General features: G+C 55.6%; 8 protein-coding genes across 8 annotated transcripts; 3 read left to right on the forward strand and 5 right to left on the reverse strand.

Moving 5' to 3' along the window:
* Nucleotides 1–109: 109 nt before the first annotated feature.
* On the reverse strand, nucleotides 110–1,119 carry C8Q71DRAFT_510071 (uncharacterized protein). Its single transcript, XM_047919041.1, has 3 exons — nucleotides 508–1,119; nucleotides 401–453; nucleotides 110–352 (listed from the first exon to the last, which is right to left on the reverse strand). Exons 1-3 carry the CDS (start codon nucleotides 977–979, stop codon nucleotides 119–121), a joined length of 759 nt encoding a protein of 252 aa, XP_047781152.1. The 5' UTR covers nucleotides 980–1,119; the 3' UTR covers nucleotides 110–118.
* Nucleotides 1,120–1,683: 564 nt separating this feature from the next.
* C8Q71DRAFT_905943 (uncharacterized protein) lies at nucleotides 1,684–4,182 on the forward strand (the record flags this gene model as incomplete). The annotated part of the gene is made up of 3 exons (XM_047928908.1): nucleotides 1,684–1,754; nucleotides 1,813–3,687; nucleotides 3,721–4,182. The coding sequence occupies 3 exons, from the start codon at nucleotides 1,684–1,686 to the stop codon at nucleotides 3,875–3,877; spliced, it is 2,103 nt and encodes a 700-aa protein (XP_047781153.1). The 3' UTR covers nucleotides 3,878–4,182.
* A 129-nt stretch (nucleotides 4,183–4,311) lies between these two features.
* On the reverse strand, nucleotides 4,312–6,551 carry C8Q71DRAFT_510104 (uncharacterized protein). Its single transcript, XM_047919043.1, has 6 exons — nucleotides 6,211–6,551; nucleotides 5,997–6,149; nucleotides 5,716–5,941; nucleotides 5,428–5,656; nucleotides 5,161–5,369; nucleotides 4,312–5,107 (listed from the first exon to the last, which is right to left on the reverse strand). Exons 1-6 carry the CDS (start codon nucleotides 6,272–6,274, stop codon nucleotides 4,528–4,530), a joined length of 1,461 nt encoding a protein of 486 aa, XP_047781154.1. The 5' UTR covers nucleotides 6,275–6,551; the 3' UTR covers nucleotides 4,312–4,527.
* An 833-nt stretch (nucleotides 6,552–7,384) lies between these two features.
* Nucleotides 7,385–9,082, reverse strand: C8Q71DRAFT_856015 (uncharacterized protein; the record flags this gene model as incomplete). The annotated part of the gene is made up of 6 exons (XM_047927246.1): nucleotides 7,385–7,934; nucleotides 7,988–8,205; nucleotides 8,259–8,481; nucleotides 8,531–8,753; nucleotides 8,808–8,972; nucleotides 9,025–9,082. 6 exons carry the CDS (start codon nucleotides 9,080–9,082, stop codon nucleotides 7,385–7,387), a joined length of 1,437 nt encoding a protein of 478 aa, XP_047781155.1.
* Nucleotides 9,083–12,269: 3,187 nt separating this feature from the next.
* Nucleotides 12,270–14,384, forward strand: C8Q71DRAFT_704438 (uncharacterized protein; the record flags this gene model as incomplete). Its single annotated transcript, XM_047920388.1, has 4 exons — nucleotides 12,270–12,611; nucleotides 12,667–13,898; nucleotides 13,960–14,029; nucleotides 14,085–14,384. 4 exons carry the CDS (start codon nucleotides 12,270–12,272, stop codon nucleotides 14,382–14,384), a joined length of 1,944 nt encoding a protein of 647 aa, XP_047781156.1.
* A 1,215-nt stretch (nucleotides 14,385–15,599) lies between these two features.
* Nucleotides 15,600–18,998, forward strand: C8Q71DRAFT_510240 (beta-lactamase-like protein). The gene is made up of 11 exons (XM_047919046.1): nucleotides 15,600–15,844; nucleotides 15,896–15,941; nucleotides 15,997–16,088; nucleotides 16,141–16,719; nucleotides 16,771–16,960; nucleotides 17,100–17,246; nucleotides 17,299–17,448; nucleotides 17,510–17,764; nucleotides 17,814–17,955; nucleotides 18,018–18,277; nucleotides 18,337–18,998. The coding sequence occupies exons 1-11, from the start codon at nucleotides 15,648–15,650 to the stop codon at nucleotides 18,754–18,756; spliced, it is 2,478 nt and encodes an 825-aa protein (XP_047781157.1). The 5' UTR covers nucleotides 15,600–15,647; the 3' UTR covers nucleotides 18,757–18,998.
* Nucleotides 18,999–19,123: 125 nt separating this feature from the next.
* Nucleotides 19,124–20,802, reverse strand: C8Q71DRAFT_510191 (uncharacterized protein). Its single transcript, XM_047919045.1, has 9 exons — nucleotides 20,510–20,802; nucleotides 20,430–20,445; nucleotides 20,292–20,371; nucleotides 20,219–20,232; nucleotides 20,060–20,168; nucleotides 19,975–20,004; nucleotides 19,889–19,923; nucleotides 19,751–19,827; nucleotides 19,124–19,688 (listed from the first exon to the last, which is right to left on the reverse strand). Exons 1-9 carry the CDS (start codon nucleotides 20,599–20,601, stop codon nucleotides 19,338–19,340), a joined length of 804 nt encoding a protein of 267 aa, XP_047781158.1. The 5' UTR covers nucleotides 20,602–20,802; the 3' UTR covers nucleotides 19,124–19,337.
* Nucleotides 20,803–20,891: 89 nt separating this feature from the next.
* Nucleotides 20,892–23,260, reverse strand: C8Q71DRAFT_749327 (uncharacterized protein). The gene is made up of 8 exons (XM_047923195.1): nucleotides 23,017–23,260; nucleotides 22,952–22,967; nucleotides 22,819–22,898; nucleotides 22,740–22,759; nucleotides 22,582–22,690; nucleotides 22,449–22,519; nucleotides 22,313–22,389; nucleotides 20,892–22,251 (listed from the first exon to the last, which is right to left on the reverse strand). Exons 1-8 carry the CDS (start codon nucleotides 23,109–23,111, stop codon nucleotides 21,241–21,243), a joined length of 1,479 nt encoding a protein of 492 aa, XP_047781159.1. The 5' UTR covers nucleotides 23,112–23,260; the 3' UTR covers nucleotides 20,892–21,240.
* Nucleotides 23,261–25,888: the final 2,628 nt, after the last annotated feature.

Consider the following 25,888-nt stretch of genomic DNA (forward strand, 5'->3'; position numbering starts at 1 on the left):
AGGCACTAGGGTAGTGTAGGCCATAGTCAGTCGCGTGTGATATGTCACAAGGCAGGTGGAAACGTACTCAAGTCGAGCTGAACTACCCCAAAAGCCGCTAGGCAAGTGCGCCTCGGTGTTATGTGTCAGTTGCTTCGAATGGCCTGACCGCAACGCCACGCTCGCCCTTGACCTTGCTCAGCCAGTAGCGCTTCAAGGTGTAATGGTCGTACGAAGCGGCGGCAAGGCGCATAGCACGGATGTGATGGGGCCGGGAATTCGCAGCTATCGCGTCTTTCCGCGATTGCCAGATGCAAGTGGCGAGGTTCATCCCTGTCTTTGGGTGTGGCGTGCCATACCAGTACATGATCAGCTAGACAACAGTCAGTTTCTGTGACGGATTCCAAAGCGTAGTACCCACCCCTCCGTTCTGTACAGCTTCTTCGTGTGCCAGCCGATCAGCGGAGTACAGACCTGACGAGCAGAGATCGTCATGCGCCCCATGATAGTAGAAATTACAGAACATACCGCCACCGTCACTCCCAGCACGGCGTTTGCTGTTGAAGACAACGCAGTACCATTCGTGTTCGGCATCCTCCGGGAGCTCGATCTCGTCCCAATTGAACGCCTCGGGGTATGGCAGCAAGGCATAGTCCGGTGTCACTGCGCGAAACCTGTGCAGTGCATGGTGAAGTGCAAGCGAGGCTTCGTCAATGGACGGCAAATGCGATTCCGTCGAGAGCGGGGTGTGCGGCCCACGATTTGGGCTTTCTGTGGGAGGCGTTGGAGGTTGCCTGTATTCAAGCGGCAATAGAGACAGGATAGGGGGAAGATACAAGATGGGTTCCGCAGGGCTCGGCTCAAAGGAGAATTTAGGCTGAGGATACGAGTAAAGTGTGGTCTCAGCTGAGCTTTGCCCGATTTCGCGTTGGGACTCTTGCCCAAGGTCGTGCGTGAGCAGCGTGCTCGGGATGGAAGCTGGAAGGATAGCAGTAGACATGGTGATAGGAGAGGTCTTGTGTCTTACTCGTATGCCATCGTCCTCATTTATACCTGACGTGAAACGGGTAGGAGGAGGTCTCGGCGACAACGGAAAACCGCACTCCCCACATTGGATGGCAGCTGTGTACGCCGGACCTGGGAGCGGAACTCGCCATTAGTGCGCGAGTTCCCCCCGGATGTCGACTTCGGCAACCGCTTGGGGAAATTGACAATATTGTATTTCTCCGCTGCGGGTCATGTCGTATCGAGCGCATGTTCGTGCCAGACAAAACATAGTTCTCATCGAACTGCAGGGGAAGCACGACTGTCTTTCGCAATCCGTCAGTCATACGCCCTCCAAAACGGGTTGAATACTTACCTCGAAACGTGCATTGTACTGCCACAGCCAATTGTGACATGAAGAGGGTAGAGGAGCGCTGCCCGAATCGCGCAATTTCGGAAGATATCGTCGCAAATGCCGCATAGTGACAAGGTGGCGAATCGGAACAGCTGTCGACGTGGGTCCTATGTTGGTCCTGTGGACCCGCGACGCGCGGGTAACGCGACCCACGTGACTCTAGACACACTCTTGCGCGACGTGTCGCGACGGTCGCGCGACTTGTTCGGGGACCGCAATCACCTCGTTTCTGCCCACACAGTGCACACAATATCTACACACTTGCATGCTGATCTTTTGCTCCTTGCAGCTGCTGTCCTGTAATGATGCCTTCACTATTGGCCCAGAATGAAGTGCCGGGGGATGCTATAGCGCGCAAGCGGACCGGCAGCAATCGGTAAGTATGCGTGTCCCGCTAGCTTCAATGTTGAAATACCCCTGGTTGATGGGCTTAGGTCGGCGGAGCCATTACTGGTGAAGCGGCGTAAGACGACTGGACTGAATTCTCGCTTCGACCGCATGATCGAGACTGTCAATATCCTGCATACATCGCCTGCGAGCTCCAAAAGCTCTCATTCCGGAAGGCGTCGTCGCGCCGCGTCGTCTTCGTCCGCCAGTGCAGACTTCGATGTGCCGAGAACACCCGTGGACGCATATAGCGAGCTACACGAAGGTCGACTCGGAGCCGACTTCGCGGTCATCAAGATGCACGGCGATGACAGCACAAGGGACATGGGCGTGGTGGAGAGCTCTGGGGACTATAGGATCAGCAACAGACGACCCCGTAAACCTCTCTCTATCCCCGCATGGCTTGGCAACACGCTCTCAACGCTTGACGTACACCACCCTCTCCGCATGCTACTGCCGTCGTCATCAAGTGATGTTTCGGCGAGGCTCGGAACACCCATTGCGCGCAGTGACAGCAACGATATACCCGCACCACTGGATCGTGCAATGTCTGTTGAGCCACCTATCAACGAAGACTCTATTTTTGCCTTTAATCCTCTCGGAGACAATTCGACCACGCATACAGTCCGTCCAAATGCAAGAAACCTATCACTGCCGGGACACCCCGCAAGTAACTTCTCTGCGGCCCAAAATCCCTTCTCGAGTGACGCTTATGTCTTTCCACAACTTGAAACGTCAACTCATCTCTCGTCGATCTCCGGCGAAAGCCTCGAGTCCGAGGATCCCCTGCCGATGCCGTTCTCTACGCCGGGGCCTGCGTCTTCTGTCGGTGCGGTGCCGCCTGCTGACCTTCGACTGGGATCTGTTGGTTTGAGCCGAGAGGACGCTGTACGAAACATTGCGCTTGAGGCGTCCGACCGGCTCGAAGGGACCGAACTGCCCGGTGCTGGGCTTGCGCCTTTCGCTCAACCAGGTCCTCGGATAGGTGCCTCGGCTTCGCAGCATAACCCGATGGATGTTCTCGGTCACAGTGACTACTCTGACAGTCTCTCTTACCTTGCTCAACACGCGGAGATCATGGATACCGCTGTGGCTGGTTCACCTGATTCACGGCTTGCTACTGGATGGTTACGCTCTGCAGCGACGAGGCTGGACAGTATTCTTGACAGCGAGACTACCCCGGGATCCTCCTCTTCATTCCCTCTTGACATGACCATTACATTACCTGCTCTACGACCACTCTTGAAGGTGGCCGATACCTCTCTCCCGCGGCCTCGATGTGATAAAGTCAGGTCTACAGGAGGCCAGGTCACCGCATCAAAGTCCCCTCTGCCAATTGGTCACGCACCCGAGCGTGTTCGAAATGCATCGCCTAGGCCAGTACGGATCTACTTCGACTCGCCTGCGGAGGACCCCTGCAGTTCGGACCCTCTCGATGAGAATGACTATATGCTACCGGCAGACCTTGCCTTCGTCGATTTCAAGTGGGAAAGATTCGACCGTGGAAGCATCGGCGAGTCTCATGCGTCAGGATCGTCCTCCTCGGACATCTGGGCTGGCAGTGTCGATCTTCCAGGGGCGAGCTCTCCGTTCGGACCCGTAGCAAGAAGCATCCTGCGTACCCCAGTACTGGAAGAGGGCAATGTGCGCTCTTCGTCAAGTGCGCGCAGTCCGGCACTCCACGAGGAGGAACGTCTCGAAGATACTGATGGGACGTGGATCGTGCCCTCTCTGAGTCTCTCCCATGCTAACACGTCCCACGCTGGGGACGGCCATCGAACGGCCTGTGTAGGCGAACGGAAATTAGAAGAACCAACTCACCTGCCTGTGTTCGCGCCTGCTCCTGGGATCTTCATATCCCCTCTTAAGGCGGAAGGCGATGGTCGCGTTTCGACACCAGAGGTCTGTGCGCTTTACTCACGGTCTGTTTGAGCCACATTCTGATATTGCAGCAGAACGATGTCGACCCTTTTCCCCAGTCTGGGAAACGAGAAACAGGAGACGACGGCGGCTACAGTAGTCCCACACCTCGTCGACGAACTCGAAGCCAGCCTCAGGTTGATGGGCGAACGCTTGCGCGTCCTGCTACTCCTGCGCGCACTGCCGACTTAGAGCGGAGGACTTATACCGCTCGTATGTCGCCGGATAGCAAGATGAAGCCCCTCGGCAGTATCCCGAAAGTTCCCGCTCTCGCGTCGGAGAGGGCCTCGGATTCGGCTATGCAGGGTGGCGTCACTGTACATTGCATGAGGACGGATTCTGCGGACTGTGCTAGACAAATTTCCGACTCTTTGCATACTCCAGCCTGCTCCCAGCAGTCTCATGACACTATCGAATCGTGGACGGAGGAAGGGTAGACCTTGGGACGCCGTCGTGATTGTCATATATTCTGATGGCCAGGTAATCACAGCGCAGCGGCATCTATGGTAATCGTGTATAGTCACCACATCGTTGAGAGCATGCATGCAAGGCCATGGCGAGTACGCTTTGATCCTAGCTGAATTCAGGTGATATCGCAAGTTGTTCGAACGACACAACATGCATATGCATGACAATTGAAGTGACAATCAGATACGTCGATAGCCAACGGCAAATGCCACTATATTATACAAATACATCCAGAGTCAAAGCCAGTAGTCTGAGGCTACGGAACGAAGTCATAAAAACGACAGTACCCCCCGGGCAACTTGAAAGGGCACCAGGCAGACAGATGGTGAATGAAACTACTAGTACTATATCATCATATTGGCTCGCAGCAAACATCATTGAACGACACTCCCCGGATAGCGTGGTGGGGCGATATCGTCTCCAATAGCACCTGCGGGCAATCCACGATCAATCCTTTGTGCGATGAGCTCGATGATGCGGTCCACGCTCACGGCCGGAGCGTGTTCCGATGGTGAGGATGGGACTCCTGCGACCGGGCTCACTTCAGTATGTGCAGTGCCAGTCGCAGTACTCGCGCCATTACTGCTCGCTGCATTGGTGGAGAACGTCGTGGCAGGGGCATATGTGAGCGGCTGGCCCATCGACATGTCTCTGTGATACACCCCTGACATTACAGGGCCAGTATACGTCGTGCCGCTGGTCGGTGCAAAGTCCACTTTGAGGGAACGCAAGCCTGAAGATGACGAGGAGGCGGTGGGAAGGATGGGGAACGGCGATACATCGGACGACTTGGATGAGCCTCGGCGACGGAACATCCACAGGAATAAACCGATGATGAGGAGCAAACCGGCAATGCTGCCGACCACACCTCCCGCAATGGCTCCTGTATGTGTCGACCTAGTGGTGCCAGCACTCCCGGCGGACACAGAATTCGTCGCACTGCCGGCGGTCGTTCTAGACAAGGACTCAGGATTATCCGGGAATGTAGCTTGTGGTTGGCAACTCACGTCGTCGAACTAGGTTCAGATGAAGTATGATTGGCTTGGAAGACAGAGACAGAGTTCAACATGAACCGGAAGTAAGTCTGATCGGCGTCGTCCGTCAGGACAATCGTGTGTGTCTGATTGGGGTCAAGCCCAGCTTGGAAGAACAGAAGCGAGCTCTCCTGCTTCCAAGGCGTGCTTCCATTATACTGCGTCTTATACCCGTCCATTGTCTACACGCACTCCATATTAGTCCGATGAAGCATTACCACTGTACTGCGCGATACGTACCACATTATAGATCCAATTACCCCAGTCTCTGACCCCATACACAGCGACGGCCTCTCCCCCAGTGAAGTTCATCGATACTGATGAGCCGTACTGAGATGTGATATGATGAGGCGCCGTCGAAGTCGGGCTTGGTACGCCAGCGGCCGAGGCTTCAGACCACTGCCCGGTGTACTGGAAGACAGACGTGTTCGTATTGGGGTATGGAACCTCGAGCGGTGGACCCTGTGATCTATATTCGAGATTGCACTCAGAGGGAGAGACATCTCGGAAAGAAACAGCACTACGCACCCGTCGCTGAATGTGTAGGTCACATCCGCGAAATCAAACTGGAGTAGTTGCTCAGAGTCGGGGGTGAAGTGTGCGGTCATTGTAATGTAATGCGTCTGAGTAGCGAGTTCCTCGGCGAAGTAGAGGAGTCCATCGCCCATGGCAGACCCATTAGAGTAGACGACGTTGTTATCAATCGTCACGTCAAGGGTGCCATTGGTAGACCCATGCAGGTACACAGCATTTCCTATGATTGCTCAGTGAATTGCGCATCATTGTTTACGGCCTCGAGCAGGACGCACCATAGAATTGAAAGCTCAGGCTGGCCCCGTCGAGGGCAGTGCTGTGAAGCGATTGTCCGGAGGCATCGATTGCGAATGCCGTTGGGAAACCCCCAGAACCTGACCAAGACGGTTCCCAACCGACGAGGGTGCGATCCCCCAAACCGCCATCCTCTGTATCCACGTAGCCAAGTCAGCCTGCGATTCAACAGCACGATGGTCTATGTATACTGACCGAAGGGCTTGTACGTAATGAATGAACTCGAATCATCGACCGTAAAGTTCCAGCCAGTGCCCATGGTAATGCCAGTGCAAGCGCACGAACAAAAGGCAGGGGGTACCGCTGAAGAGGGGCAGCAGGTGAACGTGTTATCTACTCACCACTCCTTAAACTTAAAGTGTTGCAAGCTACTCTCCGGGCCGTGATGGCACCGACATTGACGACCATCAACTTCCACTCTCGATTGATATTATTGGCCTCAATGCAGACGCGTTGATGTCACAGATGTGCGTACTCACAGGGGCATTGGACGTAGTAGAGCTTAGTTGACGTTGTCCACTCAGGTTCTAATCTTCATGATACCGTCTGCGGACCCTGGATGCGGTGACCGACACAAGTGGTAAGTGGGATAGCTTGTGAATCATCATAATATCTTGCCGATGTGTTGACCCGCCGTGAGCCCGGTGAGTCTAGTAACGTCAGTCTAGACTCTCAGTGTGGGTTTGCGTCCAAGGCAGCCAAGCCGGCGGTTGTCTCGTGTTACACCAGTTTTACACTGCCCCAGACAGTGAGCGATCGCGGGCTGAATGATTGCGTACCTCCATGTACCGATGATCGGTGATCGATTGATCCTTGCACATTGAGGTTGTTGACGGTACCGGTAGCACCGGTAGCCGTGTGGCAGAGCAGGAGATTTCAGGATTCAACACTCATGCCTCAACCGCCGTCAGGTATGCACTACGCAATCGTCCTGTGAATAAGTAGAACTCACGTTGAGCCTCACCTTCTTCGTCTCTAGTGATACTGCGAACGATTCGTTGAATTCCCGCTTACGCTCTTCTTGATGCGAAACTCTGACGAAGATTGAATGGGGACGGTCAGAACTTGGAAGACCTTGGTGATCATATATAACGGAATGTGCGCACCGTCAAAACTCAAATGCGTTCTACTTGTCGTCGCTTCTGTGTTCGTAGGGTGGCCCTCATATGTGACCAGTCTCCAATATGTGTACTAGCGCAAGCGTCACAGCACCTATAAGTTCGATTACAGGGGACCAATGCCAGGAGAGTAAAAGAATAAGCGGAACGCACAAAAGGACCGTGTCTAAGGGAGGGTACATTGACAGTCACAGGTAACCGATGGTGAATGCAGTCGCGGTGATCAGAGAGGGATAGAGGGGGCGAACTCGTCAGACAGTGCTATCCGGGTAGCGAGGAGGGGCATCTCCGTCCGCGTCAGGAGTCGGCGATGTTCTTCTGTCAATCCGCTCCGCAATCAATTCGATGATCCGGTCAACAGTGACAGGTTGAGCAACTGGTGGTGTAGAAGCAAATCTACTGCTCGTAGGTGTCCTGGGCCCAGATCGAGGGGTCGAGCTAGGAACCGCCGCCTGGCTTCCGCCACCAGCTGATGATGAAGCTGCCACTGGCTGTGCCTGCGCGTTCTGCGAGATGACTGGCGTGTTCGCCAGGGAGGCACGTTTTCCCATGAAGCCTTGTGGCCGGTGCGTACCATTCGCTAGTGGAAGGATGCTGGATGATGTCCCAGTGATATGAGACTGAGACTCTGATGGCGCATCCACGTTCGTGAACGGCGAGATATCCTCCGAGTCATACGGTGAGGGCCTTCGACGCCAGAGACATGACACCAGACCAATGATTAGCAGCAGGCCGCCTACGCCGCCGACCACCCCTCCAATAATGGCGCGGGTGTCCGCATGGTGTTGTATGCCGGACGTCCTGGAGCACGTCATTGAATCCAAAAATATCCGGCCCTACAGGTGAAGACTCACATGGATGAAGGTGACAGCTTCGGTGTATCGTCCGTGGCATTTGCACTGAACGCGGTAATGGAGTTCAGGTAGAAGAAGTAGTACGATTCGTCGCCAACGTAGGTGACCTCGATGTTGTGGGACGTGTCAGCGGATAATCCGGCTCGGAAGAACAAGAGCGAATTCAGGAGCTCCCAAAGTGTACTCCCGTTGTATTGATGCTGTTCATCGTCCAGGGTCTAGAGTGCAAGCGGGGTTGAGCGCAACTCGTCTGCTGCGACAATGAACCTACGATATTGTACAGATAGCTCCCCCAAGTTCTAAAGCCATACACAGCGACGGCTTCTCCGGTGAATTTTATTGACGCAGACGCTCCATCACTACTCGTCTTGTGTAATGGAGCTGCTGAAGTGGTGCTCGGCGCGCCAGAGATCGTCGTGGTATTCCACTTTCCCATGTAGTGAAACGCGGATACGTCCGTGTCGTTATATACTAGCGTCGAAGGTGTAGTTGTCCTGTGTGCAGAGTTGAGTGATTCATGAGCACGTGAAAGACAACACCTACCCTGTTGTGAAATCGTAGGCGACGCTGGCGTAATCAAATCTCAACTGCTGATTGGAGTTTGGTTCGGAGTGCGCAGTGAGGTTCACGTAGTGCACTGTCGGTTGCAGATCGTCTTGACAGTAAAGGACGTCATCTGCACTTTGCACCTGGCTGGAAGCAGAAACGTCGTCTATCGTCACGTCGAATGTGCCGCTTGACGTCCCATAAAGACAGAACCCAGTGCCTGCGTATGGTCCCTGGATGAGCTAACGTAAATGCATTGACGAAAATGACGCACCATGGGACTCAAATGACAGGCTGGCGCCATCAAGTGCCGTGACATGGAGTGACTGCCCGCTTGCCGCAGTTCCGTAAGCCGAATTCACTGGATGGAGGAATCCACCTGCGCCTTCCCAGTAAGGGGCCCAGCCCAAGGATGTATTGTTTCCCAAGCCCGAATCCTCTGATGACAGCTGAGTGGCCCGTATAAGGATTATGGCATCGGCAACACGAACCTGCTGGATGATACTTGATGTAGGAGCTTGAGTCATCGATGATGAAGTTCCAACCCATTGCAGCGCACTGTAATGAACTAGCGAGAGAATGAGATACGTCTGGCGGCGGTAGCTTGAGACCTACCCTCCGAGAATACTTTCGGTTCATCCTTATCTACATAGCGAGGGCTTTACACGCCGACGTAGATTCTCAGACGGCGAGCACTTCCATCTGTACGATCTGTCAAGCTCCAACGATCACCGTGTGTCAAAAGCTCGCATTTTGTGACCCAACGGCTACACCAACTGTGTCAATTGCAGTGTCGAAAGAAAGCTCATTGTTGCGAATTACTGCAGCTTCGGATCAGGGGCATGAAAGTGATACCTGCACGAGCGCAGTCTAGCTACAGAAGGAACGCAAACCGCGGATAGCGCAACTTAAGTCTCAAAGCATTTCTATAGGACACACTACTCACCAGTTGTGTTTCGCATCTTCACAGCGCTCACACGCGACGACACGGCGACACGGATCCGGAGTCGAGGAGAACTCGGAGCGCGGAGGTTCTTTGGTCTCTGGTGTCTTGACAAATTGCATGCCAGGTGTATATGATGATTGTCGTTAAGTACTGAACTTGAAACACCGCCCTGGTAGATGTCAGTACACAGGCCTTCAAGTTAGCTTCAAGTTCCATCATCGGTCTCTGAGGTCGTGACGCAGTTATCGTCTGACCATAGCGACATTGCTTCAGAACCAGAATGAACGGTCTGCTGTGTCTCACGGACATGATACAGCGCCAGACAGCGCCGCACTGTAGGCAGTGTCAGAACCCACAACTGTGAATAGTGATGACACTAAAGAAAGGTTCATTCAGATGACTGCACCAAGACGCTTGTCCACCAATGGTGAACGGTGGACGGTAGCACACAGCGTCATACGGGCGATCAGCCAACTCGCAGACGTCTCTACTGTGGTCGCGAGGCATGTCTTTGTTTTAAGTACATACGCAGCTTGGTATGCATAAACGCTGTCGAAAGATGAATGGAGCTCGCAAGTGGACTACCCGCTCGATCGTTCCTACTGTGATGCCCTCACGGGGCAGGGAACAATCGAGGAGACTAATCCACGACTGAGTCCATGCAGAAGCATATGCGACCCGGTAGGATCCTCTTCCGAGCCCACTCAAAGAGGTCACAGCCAGAGCAGTCCTACAGGCGGAAGCGCGACATAACTGCCTCAGACACGCAGCGACAGCTTGGGATGGGGATGTAATGATTTGAAACAGCGCATCGAAGGGACTCACCTCGTAGAGATGCTTGAGTGAAGTACTCACCGGTACTCACCGTCCACCGAGATCCATTGGCTGTGTGTACCTAGTATGGACGCCTGTGAACGTGAAAGGTGGTCTACAGTACGACTTGAGTACGACCATAGCAGTGATCCTGCCTCAGAAGCTTGCTCTATGCACGATGTTGAATGACAATGAGAGAGTGTAGCATTGTAGTAGACCCGTACACGCATGCAGTCGAGGGACCTCAGGGAGGCGTTGTACAGCTCGGCGTCGGTGATGATGTGCACAAATAGAGGTCAACGGCGCTTATGTGCATGCGGACATCGCGAGGCGGTCAGTTGAACTCCAGCCCATGTTCATATCCACCCAGCCCGCATTACCTCACTCTTCTTCCGTTCTCAACGCTTGATAAATCTTTTGTCTCCGCCGGATACCTCCTTCACGTTCCCCTACTATATACTCGCCGTTCTCGCATCACCTTACTCCAAATTCACCCCGAACTTGCTCGAAGTCGAACTTGCGCTGAATCACGATGTCTACTGTGGATGCTCGGGAAACGATTCATAGCCACATGCTACGATCCAATACTCCGGGTACGTGGGGTTCCACCTCAACGCGTCCATCTTACTGATTCCACGCCCTTAGCCTCCAATGAAAAGGGTATGGAGAGACTTGGTCGTGAGAGCGCGGCACAGTACTGATAGAGCACCGCGTTAGTGTTGTTGTATCTGGAAGGGCTCCAGAAAACACCACCGCAGGAGGAGGAAAATCTTGACCTCGATGACGACGCAGGAGGCGACGACATCAGGTCGGATGTACAGGAAGGATCAAACATCACACGAACGATACCTATTCAGACGACTGGTATTGTGAGCAAACGTCCGCCATAACACGCTATTCGAACACCTAATACTCCCTCAGCCGGAGCGCGAACCGGGACCTAACGATCCTCCTGGCCCGAAGTTCGAGTCGTTTGGTTCCTCATTTGGTAACTTCGGGCCTCTCCCGACAGGTGATGGGTTCGGAGGCTTCGTGCAGGTGAGTAGATTGAGTTGTATGCAGTATGCCTTCCGACTCTCGCCAGAACACTCCACCCAAGCCACCCGTGCTTTCCCCTGGCTCACCGAGTAGCAGTCATCCAAATCCATTCCAGGCACGTGCTGTGCAGGTCCATTGAGGCCGACGTTCTCATTGCTGGTTCAATAGGAGTTTGGCATGACGCCGGCAGCAGCGGTTCCGCTTCCGGCCTCAGTAGCTGAAATCCCTTCAAGCCCTACGGCGTCCCGAATGAGACATAACGGTTCTAGAGCCTCGAACAAGTCTCCATCTAATGCCGACATGGGCGGGGTAAGCACTACGCTGTCTCACTAGCTCTGTATTTACCGCCTTGTAGATGGTGTCGCCGAAGTCTGCCTCGCGGGCGCTTTCGCCTACACGAACAGCAACGGGTGGCGGGGAGCGACCTTGGTCACCTCGGACGGCTGCCTCGCAAGGGCAGTCGCTCAAGTCACGAAATACGCATAAGACGAACCGCACAGTCTACCCGCCCTTGCCCGAGTCTATTCTGGAGGAAAACATGTCCAAGGCCCACACTCAGCGAGTACCATCTCCCGTCGACCGCCAAACGAACAAGTCCCCTTCGCTTGCGCCGTCCGACTCCGTCACAGAGGCGCTATCCAAGCGGACGGTGAGGGCAGCCCAGGAAGCCTCTCAGAAGCCCCCGAAGTCTATGAAGAGCACGTCGCAGGCTAATGGCGGCGAGCATTATGCGACTTCTCAGCGAGGTATGCTGATAACGACAATGACGAAAGGCGATGAAAGATAGCTGAACACACGTTTATGTTATCAGGTCGCTCGCAAGCCCCCATGTCGCCTCGTTCCCAGGCCGCACCCATGTCATCTCGCTCTCAGGCTGCGCCCATGTCGACCCATCGCAGTGCGTACGAAGAGTTGCAACGGGCAGCAGCATCTGCTGCTATGTCTCCCACGAGGTCGAAGCGCTCCGTTGCCAACGACCCGCAAGCAACACCCACCCCGTCTCGACCTATATCGCCCGCGGATGACTTGAACGCAGACGAGCGGAGAATGGTGGACAACGTATTGACGGGCCCGCAGCCACGTTCGCGTACGTCCTACGCTCTGTCGACTGTGGCACCGTCAGCCTTGGAACCCGAGGTACAGAACTCGCACTTCCACGATATGGAGCTTTGCCAGTTGCTGCATGCGCTAGACCAGCCTATGGGTGAACCTGTCAAGAAGGCTGTCAGGAAGGCTGTCCGAGCAAGGGTCAAGAAGCTTGGTATGAAGAACGACAACGAGGTGAGTGTCAAGACTCTTCGCCGTCGTGAGCGTAGCTGATGACGCGTCCATTTAGTCGATAAGGCAGTATCGCAAGTCCTATCACGACCACGACCCTAGCGTGCATCTTGCCGCTGCTCTGCAACTTCAGCCTACGTCGAAGCGTTCCACGCAGATCGGCACCTCCGCCGAGCCACCCGAATGGGCTAAGGATCTCATCGACGGCATGATAAACATGCGCGAACGCCTCGATACCCTAGCACCCAAGATTGAGCGGAGTTTGCGATCTTCGCGAGGCGAATCATACGTCACCGACGGACGAGGCTATCCTGCTTATGGTTCGCAAGCAGGTGGATACAACCAGAGCCCGATGACTCAGACGGTGAACATGGCGACGACGATGGGCGATGAGTCCATGTATCAGCCTGTGGACACCGAGCTGCGCACCTCGACCAACCTGCACACACTACCCGGGTCTATGCATCATCACGACGGATCCCTGCATGATGCCATCCCAGAGGAGGACGTCTATGACGACGAGGATGATCTGCATGGCCATCTGGCGCCGACCGACGATCAGACTCGTGGCATGGGCAGTGAATATATGCCGAACGACCGTACCGATTCTCCGGGCCAGCAGTACCTCGAGGAGCAGTTCTATAGGCTGCGCGAGCGACCGACAGGCAGCCAGTCAGTGGCCACGCACAAGACATGGGAGGTTGCACGAGAGGACGGCGATGACTATGATGATGGCGACGCGCAGGCAGCTGTCACAGAGTCCGGCCTGCCTGAAATACCTGACGGGAACACGGGAGGCTACACCGACCGCCGCGGGTCTCCTCCGCTCCCACCCATTCCTCAGGACGGCAGCAACATGCCCGACCATCAACTCTGGCAGCCAGGAGACTACGCGGGTGAGCGTAACTCGCCACCGCCATGGCAGCGAGTCCACCAGCGCCTGCTGAGCTGGGCGATCGTCTGGCGGACGTCTGAGCTGGACAACGCCGTAAACAGCACGATGCGCGGGATGCAGGTAGACGAGGTTGCGCTGAGCATCTGGTCGACGCAGACGTACAAACGCTATGTGAGGGCCAAGATGACGGACAGTCCTCCGGGGCGGGTCGACCGCCTCTTCGTTCCGCCCAACATGGCCGATGCTATAAGCGCCGCGGTCTATAATGGACGACATGGCGATGCGTGTGCCATGCTCAGGGATCTGTGGGCCCCCTTCGGGCTCGAGGGGATCCCACGACTGCTTATCGTGCTCGCTAAGCATCGGAATGATGAGAGCCATTGGGTCGTTCATCGGTATGTGACATGGCTGAGATGAATGAATGGGTACTGACGTGACTTCTTTGCTCTCCAACAGCTTCTCTCTTCCTGACGGTTCTCTCACTACCTACGATACATACCCAGAGCGATGCCTTCCAGACGGCCGCGTGAGTACTATCCCAGCTAAAGCTGATTCTTTCCGAGTCTTATTTTCGTCCTCAGCCCCTAGGGTGGTGGTTCGCCATTCGCATCGCTTGGCCGGACGCCATATACCCGAGCCCGGACCATCTCATGCAGAAGATGGTTCGCCTTCACCGCCCGATGCAGCTGGCCATCGACAACTCCGTGGCGGCCGCCGGCATCTGGCGCAACCTGCTCATGGGTTCGCGTGCCGAGCGCAGTCTCGATCTCGAGCGCCTACGCGATCTCATCAACACCGAGGTGAAGAACCTCAGGCAGCGCAAAGAGAAGGGCAAGCTGTCCATCGGTCAGGCGCGGCCGAACTGGGAGGACATGCACTGAATCATTCTTACGACTTCATGACTTCGAAATGCCTCTACGACTGACCGGGGTTTGTATGGCCTTCTCGGCGTGCGAGACTCGCAGGACTTACTAACAGACACTTGGGCTTGGAAGCCTCAACCGCTCTGTTTCTTACAATTCCCTTTGCTCCTGTTTATTGCTTCAATTCAGCGTTCAGGCGCACCCAACTCCAGTAGCTGTACGACTTGTAGTCAGATCCTGAAGAACCCTACGACCCAAACGTAGCGCTAGACTGTTTTCTCCTCGCCGGGTATTGCCTCTCCATTTACGAACGTGTACTGGTACTCGTGTGCTTTGGTTACAATATAACGAGGTTATCTGCAACTAGTTGCAGCAATATACGTCGAACGTTGAACGCTTGCTGGACCGCATCCCGAGTTCCTTTCGATGTTGCGTCACTTCCAGTACACGGATCGTCGCATTGGGGATTTAGAGACAGCGCCCAACGATGGATTGGTATGCACCTCCGTGACGCATGCCGTCTTGTGGCCGTCCCGCGTTGCTACGTCTGTGGTCGATACTGACCAAGGTCGGATTCGGCTAGAGTCCTCGCAGGATGTCGCCCAAGCCTTCGACCGAAACACCTGGCCTGGAGGCCAACGCGACCTTTTCCTTCGATTGGGACTGCCTATTCTATGAGTAGGGTTTCTCATGGCAGACGATCTACGTACAGCGTATAGGCTCTGTACAGACGCGAATTGACTGTCGAGTTCCGCAGTGACCTCTTCCAAGCGCGCCTTTGAAACAGGTTTCTTCACGCTCTGCGATTTGAGTCTCTTATGAACCGACTGTTGTACGACTGTATGGTGTGCATTGCGGGACTTGAAAGACTTCGAAGTGCTAGAGCCACGTCTAGAAGTCTTCGCCATGTTTCGCCTCTGCATCTCGGAGGCGTCAGTCAGTGGTCCGTAAAGTGTATTGAGCCAAGTCTACACGCACCAGGGTCCTATCAACGTCAAACTGGCAACGACTGAGATCTGAGAGATTGTCGAGACCACTTTGCAGGCGATTGCGCTGTTCACGCTTGTTGTCAACTGTCAAACAAAACTGACTTTGGGCACTCCCATTCGGTTGTGCGTGGATCTCAGGCAGATCTTGGGCACAGATCTGATCGGTCCTTCCTGTGAGCGCTGAACGCACGTGGTCGGGAGGACCGTGGACGAGTCCCCGGGCGGTCGCAGACAAGCCCACCACTGCCGCGTCTTGCTCATTACCTTCGTGCGGACGCAGACTCTCGGACTCATGGCGGACACACCAACCCTCAAAATTACACTTCTGGGTGCCGGACAGGAGGTCGGCCGGTCTTGCTGCGTCCTCCAGTATCGAGGCAAGACCATCGTATGCGATGCAGGCGTTCACCCCGCCTACAGTGGCATTGCATCCCTACCATTCGTTGACGAACTTGACTGGAGTACTGTGGATGTATTGCTGATTACTCAGTATGTGCACGAACATGTCTCTTCGGCTCCGTTATTGAAGAGTGTCTGCAGCTTCCATCTGGACCACGCAGCGGCCTTGACATATATCACGGAAAAGGCGGGTGCATTCGTGTCTCGACGTATAGAGCTGGAAGAACTGAAGTCTGTGACAGACAAACTTCCGAGATGGTAAAGGCAAGGTGTACATGACGCACCCCACTAAAGCGTTGCACAAATTCATGATGCAAGACTTCGTACGAATGAGGTTCGCAACCTCCCTATACACTTCTCGGAGTTCTTATTGAAGTATCCCGTAGCTCGTCGACATCTGACGCCTTATTCTCTCCCCTCGATCTCTCAATGTCTATGGCATCCATCATCCCCGTGTCCGCTCACCAAGTCATCACGCCTTGTCCAGGAGTTTCCTTCACTCCTTATCACGCCGGCCATGTTCTCGGTGCTTGTATGTTCCTCATAGATATTGCTGGCCTGAAGATTCTGTACACTGGTGACTATTCCCGCGAAGAAGACAGACATCTTGTGAAGGCAGAAGTACCGCCAATACACCCGGACGTCCTCATCATCGAGAGTACATATGGCGTGCAGACATTGGAAGGCAGAGAAGAAAAGGAGGCAAGGTTTACGACTCTGGTCCACAACATCATTCGAAGAGGCGGTCATGTTCTCCTGCCGACATTTGCTCTGGGACGTGCACAAGAACTTCTGCTCATTTTGGACGAATACTGGAAGAAGCACCCTGACTTGCACAGTGTCCCTGTGTACTATGCGTCTAGTCTAGCTCGAAAATCAATGGCCGTGTTCCAGACGTATATTCATACAATGAACAACAACGTTCGATCGCGGTTCGCAAAACGGGACAACCCTTTCGTCTTCAAGTGCGTTGTTTGACTTATCTGCCACTATCAGGACCTCTAACACTTCGTCAGACACATTTCCAACGTGCCGCACAGTCGAGGTTGGGAGCGCAAAATCGCCGAAGGGCCGCCATGCGTGGTGTTGGCAAGTCCGGGATTTGCAGACTCAGGGCCTAGTCGAGAGCTGCTGGAACTCTGGGCGCCGGATTCAAGGAACGGCATCATCATTACCGGATACTCGATAGAAGGGACGATGGCCAGGGTGAGTGGCTCTCCTTCGCAGCGCACTGGCATGTACAGGTCCTGTCTTTTGTATCTATACGGCGCGCAATCAATGTATTTTCCTTTTATGCTCTGGCAGGACCCGTGAGGACATCTTGTTTACAACTCGTGCTCGTTAGGAAATCCAAAGCGAACCGGACGAGATCATGTCCCTCAAGGGCAACCCGATCCCGCGCAAGTTCTCTGTGGACGAGATCTCGTTCAGTGCCCATGTTGACTACTCGCAGAACTCGGAGTTCATCGAGATGGTCAAGGCGCAGCACATAGTGAGGTACCTGTCTGCACTGTGATATAACATCACTGACGGGCGATGTCTAGGTCCTGGTACACGGTGAACAGACTGCCATGGGGCGTCTGCGGGCAGCGATGACGGATCGTTACAAGAGTCGAGACGAAGACGTCAAGATCCACACGCCACGGAACTTGGAAACGCTGGAGCTCACATTCAGAGGCGAGCGCGTCGCGAAGGTATGCAACTTCCAATGCATCTGCATCCTTGTACCCCTGCTGACACAATGGCAACATCTAGGCGATTGGTCACCTGGCGGCGCAACCGCCACAACCAGGGGATGTGCTCTCTGGTCTGCTCGTTTCGAAAGACTACTCCTACACCCTTCTCGACCCGCGAGACCTCCGCGACTTCACCGGTCTCTCCACAAATATTGTCACGCAGAGACAAAAGATGACGCTGAACGTCGGCTGGGACCTCGTCCGGTGGCACCTGGAGGGCATGTTCGGCAAGGTGGAGGAGGGCTTGGACAAGGACGGGGTGCCTACTATCCGAGTACGTCTTGCGCCTCGGCAGTGTATTGGACGTGAGCTGATGTTTGTAGGTTATGGGAGCCGTCGACGTCAAACAGGCACAAGAAAACGAGCTGATTCTGGAATGGGACTCCAGCGCGAGCAACGACATGATCGCAGATTCCACGCTCGCCCTCGTCACCGGCATCGACAAGAGCCCTGCCTCCGTCAAGTGTACGTTCAAGTTCCTTCGCCCCTCGCCTTCCGCGCTCCTTAGCTGACCCACCCTCCACCAGTGACGACCCAACCGCACTCGCACTCGCACTCGCACGCCCCGGAGCACCCACACCCGCACGCGGACATCGAGGACGAGAGCGGGCCCGTGACGCGCATCCGCCGCCTCGCGATGTTCCTCGAGGCACACTTCGGCGAGGTCGAGCTGCACATGCCCGAGGACGCGGACGAGCATGAGCACGAGCAGGGTGAAGACAGCAACGAGGCAGCGCTCCTTGTTCGCCTCGACGAGGCAGACGCGCTCATCAACCTCGTCACACTGGTACGCACACATCCTCTTTCACGTCCCACCCCTATGTCGCGTGCTGATCGGCTGCGCAGACTGTGGAGAGCACGAGCGAGCAGCTCAAGAGGCGCGTGGAAGCCGTCCTGGACATGGCGCTCTCGACGGTCAGCTCACTCAACGAGTCGTTCACCTCGGGCGTGCCTCTCCTCAGCGAAGAGGCCGGCTTGCCTGACACAGTCAAGGATAAGTCTGACAGCCCCGCCGTTCTGCTGGGAGACGAGGAGGGCAAGCCGACCTTGCCTGCCATCTCCGAGGACGCGGAGCACGCTGAAGACGAGGCGGAATCCAAAGTGGAGGTCACGAAAGACGGCGGGGATGTCGTCGAAGCACCCGCCGGCGGCGAAACTATGAAGGGTACAGAGCGTCCGGCAGGCGAGGCCGCTGAAGAGGGAGACGGGGACGATGACAGTGAGTCGGGGACTGACGACGATGCTATTCTGCAGGTACACGCGTGAGGATGCTGTATACCTTGGTGTACGTTATAGTACTTGTCATGCTGCATGTATATTCGCATGGACTGGTGTACTATATAGATCTTGAGTGCCTAGCTATGTCCTCAGGCTCCCCATTTGATCTCGGGGTTGCAGTACAGACCTCGTAGAAGAACTACTTGAAGGGTATAATTCAAACAACACAGGTCCGACAGGTACCGATAGGTGATCTAGTATAACGATTCCAGCGGTCCCGACATAATGGGCAAGAAGAGGGTTACAGTCATCACTGCGCGCGCAAACGGACAGACAAATAGGAACGCACAGGCACGGCAGACTCGAGGATAGCAGCTATGCCTGTGTGGCGGTGCCAGGGCAGACAAGCTTTAGACTAGCCTCGCTCCCGCCCATACCAGGGCACCGCATGTGGGAGGACGGAGATACAAACAACTGAGCTAACGCACCGCACGGAGAAGGATATAAAGCGATAGCGACGGTCAACAGCCACTCATAAGTTAACTAGGGACGACAGCTCGACGGATAGACACAAGATTTCACAGCTAGGACAACCAAGGGACATCATCGGCAGCGGGGGTGCGAGCACCTTAGTGGCTGCCACGGCGAGCGTGGTGGCGCAGAGCCATCTTGACGATGGGCTCGGGCTCCGGAGCGGCCTCACGCTTCCTAAGGCGAAGGGAACGCTTGGCGTTGCGAGCAGGGCACTTCGCAGAGGCAGAGGAAGACGCCGCGGCGGAAGAGCTAGAAGCCGAGCTCGAGAACGAGGAGACGACCGACGAGGTCGGGGGGACGTAGGTCGACGTGGGTGTGTAGGAGGTAGTCGGAGCAACGTAGGTGCTGCTGGTCGAGGGTGCCTCGGAGCTGGAAGGATTGGTGCCGGGCAGGTTGTTTGCATCGAGAGTGGTGGCATCGGCGCAGAAGGCGATAAGCAGGCCAGCCTAACGAGTGATAAGGTCAATGAGTAGGGAGATTTAAGCCGGCATGCACTGCGGAGACAAACATTATCAGCCTGGCAAGCAACCTGAACCTGGGTTTCATCGGAGTAGTAGAATGCAGCGGCGCATCCTGCCGCGGGACCTGCGTGACGCGAGAGTCAGGATGGTTTGTATCTTGTTAGTAGATAGGCATGAGTGCGCACAGTTAGCACCAGTATTTTCACACCCATTGAAGTACCTGAGCACAATGTGAATATTCTGCTACAATACAACAGCCTAGGCCACTCACGCGAAGGAGGTCCAGTAACTGAACGCGTGCCTGTACAGAGGTTGTTTGAGCAGCGGAACGGCAAATGTCTACGTCCAGCACTCACGGGTCAATGAGGCTGAGATCAGCAGACGATCCGCACCCAGCGCAGGTGGGGTTATTCATGGTCATCTCCATCAGCGTGCAATACTCCCCATTATAACCACATTGGTTGCCTGCGCGTTATCAGAGGGAGTGACTGGTAGTTGGGACGCGTATGACATACCGTTTTGCAGGTAGCTATCGCGTGAAAAACAGTCTCAGCCAGGGTGCAACAACACGTGCAGAAAGGCACGTACGCAATAGCAGAGGAGAAGGGCCCGTCACTCGTGTAGTCCTCGCCAGTCGAGAGGACATCCCCATTCGCAAGAAGGGTCGGCTACAGAGACCTCTGGGTAAGCGCTCCACCAAGCTGTCTCAGACAAGCCGCCGCTCACGGTTCCAAAGCCACATCTATGCATAGCGCCGCCGTTGAGTAAATCCCATCTCGCGTCTAAAATGCGACGAATATGCTCACGCGTTGTAGAAACGAATGGTGTGGTATTCCGCGCCCGCCTGGGCGGCAAGGGCGACGGCGGCCATGACCGCAGAAAGGAGCGTGGTGAACATGGCGGTGAGGACGAAAGGAACGTTGGCGAACGAGTCGTGGCAGGAAGCGGAGGGGATGCGAGAACGCTGGGCTGCAGAGGAAGAAGACACTGGGCTCAACTGACGCGCCCTCGTCACACAGTCACACACGGCCGCCCAGGCCCGCAGTTGAGCAGGGGTCGTCACGGCAACTCCTCGTCACAGCGGGCACAGCTCCCCGGCCGGCGGCGGGGACTTGGCGATCTCACTCTGATCTCCGTTCATTTTTGTGTGCACAAGCGGTGGCTGCCACCGCGCGCACCGACGTTCAGTACGAGTCCGAGGTGATGATGTATTAGCAGCCGATCTACGAACGCTACAGGACGAGAACGAGATACGCAGACGCAATAAAGCATAAACAGAGCAGGAGTACAAGCCTCCAGCTTACAACAACCCACGCGCGGCACCGGGAGTACACCCAATATAGCACATATTGCCTCCCTAACCAGGGCATCGCGGCCTCGACGTCTCTAGCTAGGACGTCGGCGAGTTGCACGATCCAAACCTCGCTTGCGAGGCCGATAAGGTAAACGATCCGAGGAACCATTAGGAGAAAAAGAGAAAAAATGGGTGGTGGCATGCAGCCACAGACCGCCGCCACCAGTTGCACACTAGGGGGGATTAGTGCGCGTTCAGACCCAGGCTGTTACGGTACGCAACCCGGGCGTGGCGGCGGCGGGAGGTATAGACCTTCGCGAGGTCGTACGCGGGGGCAGCAGCGCGCTTCCGAAGAGCGACGCGTTCGAGGAGTTCACGGCGGTAAGCCGGACTGTCGGTCGCGCCGCAGTCATCTGCACTGGAAGTCGCGCTGGGCGCAGCGCTGGAGGATGCCGTGGGGGCAACCGAAGAAGTCGGAACAGCGCTCGAGGATGCATCGGTCGTGCTGGCGGCGGCAGAGCTCGAGGCGACAGGTGCCGAGGTGGCCGACGCAGCAGCAGTGCTGGAGGGAGCGACATCGGTGCTGGTCTCGTCGCCGCAGCCATCATCGCCGTCATCGCCGTCATCGCCGTCGTCACCATCGTCGCCGGTGTCAGTCGACGTCGGGGCAGCCGAAGAGACGGATGCACTGGAAGGAACGTCCGTGACGGTCGGGACGGCAGCCGAGGAAGCGTCACCGGATGAGACAACGACGCTTGTGACAGCAGAACCAGAAGCAGTCGCAACGCTGGAAGCAGAAGCCGAGCCAGAAAGGGGGAAACCACTGGCCGGGGCAGTAGGGCGCACGCGGCAAGACGAGACGACGGTGGTTCCGCTCTGGGTGACAGTCACAGAGGACGTGACATAGCTCGAGGACGCAGCCGGCGCTGACGTGACGACAGAGGACACGACAGAAGAGACGGCGGACGAAGAGACAGCAGAGGAGGTGACGGCGACAGATGTCGCAACAGATGATGACGCGTCAACGGATGAGACCGCAACAGACGAGACAAAGGAGGACGACACAGGGAGGAGGATAGGCTTGCTCGAGACAGGATCGATCGAAGACGACGCCACGACGGAGGATGTCACGGTCGGGACTGCAGACGTGCTTGAAGAGGGGGTGGGCGACGCAGAGGACCCGTTGCCGCCGTTGACGTAGTCGTCGGGGTTGAGCGTTGTGGCATCACCACAGAACGCGATGAGCAGGTTGGCCTAATTAACGGGAGGGAAAATGTCAGAGCCCCAGGTAAGCACGACTGCAATGCAGGCTTACGTTGTCATCCTGGCAAGCAACCTGCACCTGGTTGTCATCCGGCTGGTAGAAGGCTTGGGAGCAGCCCGCATTCGCACCTTTAGTACATCGTCTCAGCACCAAGGTCAACAGTCAAGCAAAGTCAAAAAAGACTTACAGTCAGCACCAACGTTGTTGCACGTGCTGGTACCATAGTACGCGAACGAAGTCTGGACGTTGAATGCGTGACTGTAATAACAAGTATACGCGGTCAAAGTGGGAAATCACCATGGGAAACGAGATCGACGTACGGAGCAATGGCACTGATGTCGGTGGAAGGACCGCCACCAGGCACAGTCGGGTTGCCCAAGGTCATCTCGACGATGAGGCATTCCTCGCCATTGTAGCCGCATGTAATGCCTGATAAAGATGAGTTTCCTCATTCCGACTACTCACTTTACATGCTTACCATCAGCACCCGTCAAGTACCTAGATGAGCGCAAACACGCATCAGTAAGGACAAATCTATATTTAAATTGCCCACGTACGCAATGCCGCCCACGAAAGGCCCGTCCGACGTGTAGTCCTGGCCAGTGGACATCACACCTCCATTTCCGAGCAGTGTAGGCTAAAGCACGCGTCAGGAAACCGACGGGGAACCTCTACAGAGCAGACACTCACTGTTCCTGATCCGCACCTTGGAGAGGTTCAGTTCCGGCCAATCAAGAGGTTGGAAGAAGACTTACAGGTTTGCGAAACGAATGGTGTGCGATTCAGCGTTCACGCCGGCGTTCGCCAAAAGAGTGGCGGCGAAGGCAGCGGAGAGGATAGCGAAAGACATCGTGGGCGTGAAGCGGACGTCGTGAGTAAGGAGAGGAGGGGGGCCTAAGTAGAGCCTGCGGTCACGGAGATGGAGGGAACGAGGGAGAACAGAGGACAACGACGGTTGGACGCGACGGCATAAAAGGCCGCGACGCGCTCAATCACCGAGACCCCGGCAACCGCACACACAGCGCAGCTGTGCACCGCGGCGGAGCAAGCACGTTGGCGTTTCCACTCGTTCGAGGCCTTCGTCCTCTCCGTCCCTCGAAATTTTGGCTCGCTCGGTGCCGTCGCTCCCAGCGGCGTGGCCAGACTGGCACCGGAAAAGAAGGGATAAATCACAGAAGTTGAGTGCGCGCGACAAACACGCTACGCAACACCCGCGCGATCGATCATAGCGCGTGCCTGTAGCTATGGCTAGGTTGAACGCATTCCCAAGTGCTCCGCGCGACGTGTTGAGTGCACGGGCGGTCCTCACGGCCTCACGCCGGACGGTCAACCAGTGCTTCTGAGTCGTTCTCCTTCGTCTCGGTATATGAAATCATCCATGAGGCACCTTGGTGACCCCAGCGCAGCCAGCGCTGAGGCACAAATGTGGACCGGATTCGAATAGGTACGGCAATCCCCAGATGCACAAGGCTGAGGCTGATGAACTCAGAATCGGCGTGGTCTATGCAGCGGGCGTAAGACGCGTGTCAGTCAGTCCTTCCGGGGGCATCTGCTCTGCACTGCCAGCAGCAGCGGTATTTCCCAAGATAGCCCATGCCTGGTAGGGCATATTGATGCTGGGACGACCTGCGTCGATGCTACGCGGTGGCTGGTACTGGGCAGGTAAGCCCGTGGATGATTTCCAGCCAGTTGTCGGTGATCCCCCGCCGAAGCCAGCGCACGAAGGCCAGCGTTATTGCCGTCGCTCCGACTCGCACCCAAGTGATATCCTCTGTCTTACATTGCTGACGCCACCATCCGCAAGGGGCACGTTTGCTGTCTGCAGAGTGGTGTTGGACGGGCACGCGGTGACGCTGATATGGTCAGCGATGGTGGCTTGAAGTTGAAACGGTGAGAAACGGTGAGGCTGACTCGGAGTTTGATACATCAGGGCAGTGTCCTGCGTGAATGGCAGATAACCTTTTAGGACGATGAAGTTTGCGCCAGGGCTGTCGCACTCCCCGGGGCACCCGCAGCGCGCCTGTCGAGCAGTCTCAACAAACGCTCGGTCTGCAACACGGTACCTCCCTGGTACCGCGCGTTAAGCAACCCAAGGCACACCGACTGGCGCGAGGGGAGCGGTTTGAGCCCGTTCTCAGTCAATTAACGATGCATGTTCTCCGAGCCGAAACCACCCATTTTCGAGCATTGAAAATTGTCATTCTCGAGGATGGGCGAGGAGCAAGCCTGTTTTCATTCAGGACAAACCTTGCACCGAAGAGTCTCGTGCAGTGACGGCTCCTTGACAGGTGTAATATGTGTTGCCGCCGCTCTGCAGCAGTCATGAGCGCACTCGAACATGCTGACGGTGGTACGTACTACACTTATGGCGCACCGTCGGGTGCCTGACCGTAAGTGTCGGGAATTACTTGAACAGGTAACTCAAACTGAAGCCTCAGCGCTGCTATCGAGCGGTCGCGGTCGCTGTGTTTCCCATAACTGCTGGCAGATAACTGGGCCCTTTGGTCTAAAGAAGCCAACTCACAGAACCACGCTGCGGCAGTGTCCATACACGTTGTCCGTCTTTGCAACCCGCCACGTCTGATAACATGACTAACGCCCTTGTATCCATTGGACGACACCCAACCAATGACAACACCCTGAATACCGTATACAAGGACACATGTCGTCACAACCAGAACATCGTCCGCGTGTCGCGAACGCTATAAGAGGAGAGCACTCGCGCTGTCTATCGCCAGTCAACGACTACACAACTTCCCGCTCACCACACCACCACTTCTCAAATTCTAATCACAATGTCTGTGAGTATCTACGGTTGGCTTCTCGATTGCGCACATCGACTTACTAGCCCTGTAGGACAAGGCTACCTGCGCTAACGTCCAGGCCAACGGCGGTTCGTGCACCTACCCCGCGTGCGGCTGCGCAGAGCCTCCCAAGAGCAAGTAAGCGCTCTTCGTGCGCAGACTTCGGGTATGTACCCTTCGAGATAATGGTCGGGATATGATACGGGAACTGATCAGTGTCCTCTGCAGTGCTCACACAGCCGCTTCATCTGGCTGTACTCAGCATGATTCTACATAGTTGGCCATGAACAACGATGACGATATGACGAACCATGTTCCGAGTGATGATCAGGCCTGAGCGCGATCCCGTCTTGATTCCCCGTTGTCAGTTGAGCTAAATAGTGCAACGTCACTTGTAAGTATTCCCTTTCCGCGCATCGTCGGCGGTCACAATATCACAGCTACAGAAGAATAAGAGTTTAGATGCAACTTTCGTACAGGGAATATTGACAGTCATCAAGAAACGCCTACGGAGGCTCGATCATCGTAGTTACAACTTTGCACGATGCACGTCTCCAATGAGACCAACGCTTCGCCAGTGCGTGAGCCACTGGACCACATTTGCTTCTGACAACCTGCCCCTTTCGCTATCCGCGAGAATCCGAGATGCATTGGCAGCGATGTCGGTGCTCATTTCCGGACGTCCCACGGCCACTTGCCTGAACGGCGCCATGGCCACCATTAATGGAGCTTCGAACCATGCGAGGAAAACATCCATGAATGGGCCATCTGCCTTCAAGTGGATCCAGCCTCGTCCTGGCGGCGGCGGCATAGAGAATCCGCT

The sequence above is a fragment of the Rhodofomes roseus genome, assembly GCF_022264815.1.
Source record: "Rhodofomes roseus strain CIRM-BRFM 1785 chromosome Unknown C8Q71scaffold_6, whole genome shotgun sequence".
In the NCBI taxonomy this organism is placed as follows: domain Eukaryota; kingdom Fungi; phylum Basidiomycota; class Agaricomycetes; order Polyporales; family Fomitopsidaceae; genus Rhodofomes; species Rhodofomes roseus.

What these genes read in the sequence shown, in the direction of transcription:
- C8Q71DRAFT_510071 (XM_047919041.1), bottom strand. Translation starts at nt 979, where the DNA reads ATGTCTACTGCTATCCTTCCAGCTTCCATCCCGAGCACGCTGCTCACG. An exon ending in TGCTGGGAGTGACGGTGGCG is followed by an intron (nt 454 to 507) that starts GTATGTTCTGTA and finishes TCTGCTCGTCAG; the next exon opens with GTCTGTACTCCGCTGATCGG. An exon ending in AAGCTGTACAGAACGGAGGG is followed by an intron (nt 353 to 400) that starts GTGGGTACTACG and finishes ACTGTTGTCTAG; the next exon opens with CTGATCATGTACTGGTATGG.
- C8Q71DRAFT_510104 (XM_047919043.1), bottom strand. Translation starts at nt 6,274, where the DNA reads ATGGGCACTGGCTGGAACTTTACGGTCGATGATTCGAGTTCATTCATT. An exon ending in CATTACGTACAAGCCCTTCG is followed by an intron (nt 6,150 to 6,210) that starts GTCAGTATACAT and finishes ACGTGGATACAG; the next exon opens with AGGATGGCGGTTTGGGGGAT. An exon ending in ACCTACACATTCAGCGACGG is followed by an intron (nt 5,657 to 5,715) that starts GTGCGTAGTGCT and finishes TCTCGAATATAG; the next exon opens with ATCACAGGGTCCACCGCTCG.
- C8Q71DRAFT_510240 (XM_047919046.1), top strand. Translation starts at nt 15,648, where the DNA reads ATGGCGGACACACCAACCCTCAAAATTACACTTCTGGGTGCCGGACAG. An exon ending in TGGTCAAGGCGCAGCACATA is followed by an intron (nt 17,247 to 17,298) that starts GTGAGGTACCTG and finishes GGCGATGTCTAG; the next exon opens with GTCCTGGTACACGGTGAACA. An exon ending in GAGGCGAGCGCGTCGCGAAG is followed by an intron (nt 17,449 to 17,509) that starts GTATGCAACTTC and finishes GGCAACATCTAG; the next exon opens with GCGATTGGTCACCTGGCGGC.
- C8Q71DRAFT_510191 (XM_047919045.1), bottom strand. Translation starts at nt 20,601, where the DNA reads ATGTTCACCACGCTCCTTTCTGCGGTCATGGCCGCCGTCGCCCTTGCC. An exon ending in GATCTCAGCCTCATTGACCC is followed by an intron (nt 20,005 to 20,059) that starts GTGAGTGCTGGA and finishes ACCTCTGTACAG; the next exon opens with GCACGCGTTCAGTTACTGGA. An exon ending in TGAAAATACTGGTGCTAACT is followed by an intron (nt 19,828 to 19,888) that starts GTGCGCACTCAT and finishes CGCGTCACGCAG; the next exon opens with GTCCCGCGGCAGGATGCGCC.
- C8Q71DRAFT_749327 (XM_047923195.1), bottom strand. Translation starts at nt 23,111, where the DNA reads ATGTCTTTCGCTATCCTCTCCGCTGCCTTCGCCGCCACTCTTTTGGCG. An exon ending in GACATCAGTGCCATTGCTCC is followed by an intron (nt 22,520 to 22,581) that starts GTACGTCGATCT and finishes TTGTTATTACAG; the next exon opens with TCACGCATTCAACGTCCAGA. An exon ending in TTGCTTGCCAGGATGACAAC is followed by an intron (nt 22,252 to 22,312) that starts GTAAGCCTGCAT and finishes CCCGTTAATTAG; the next exon opens with GCCAACCTGCTCATCGCGTT.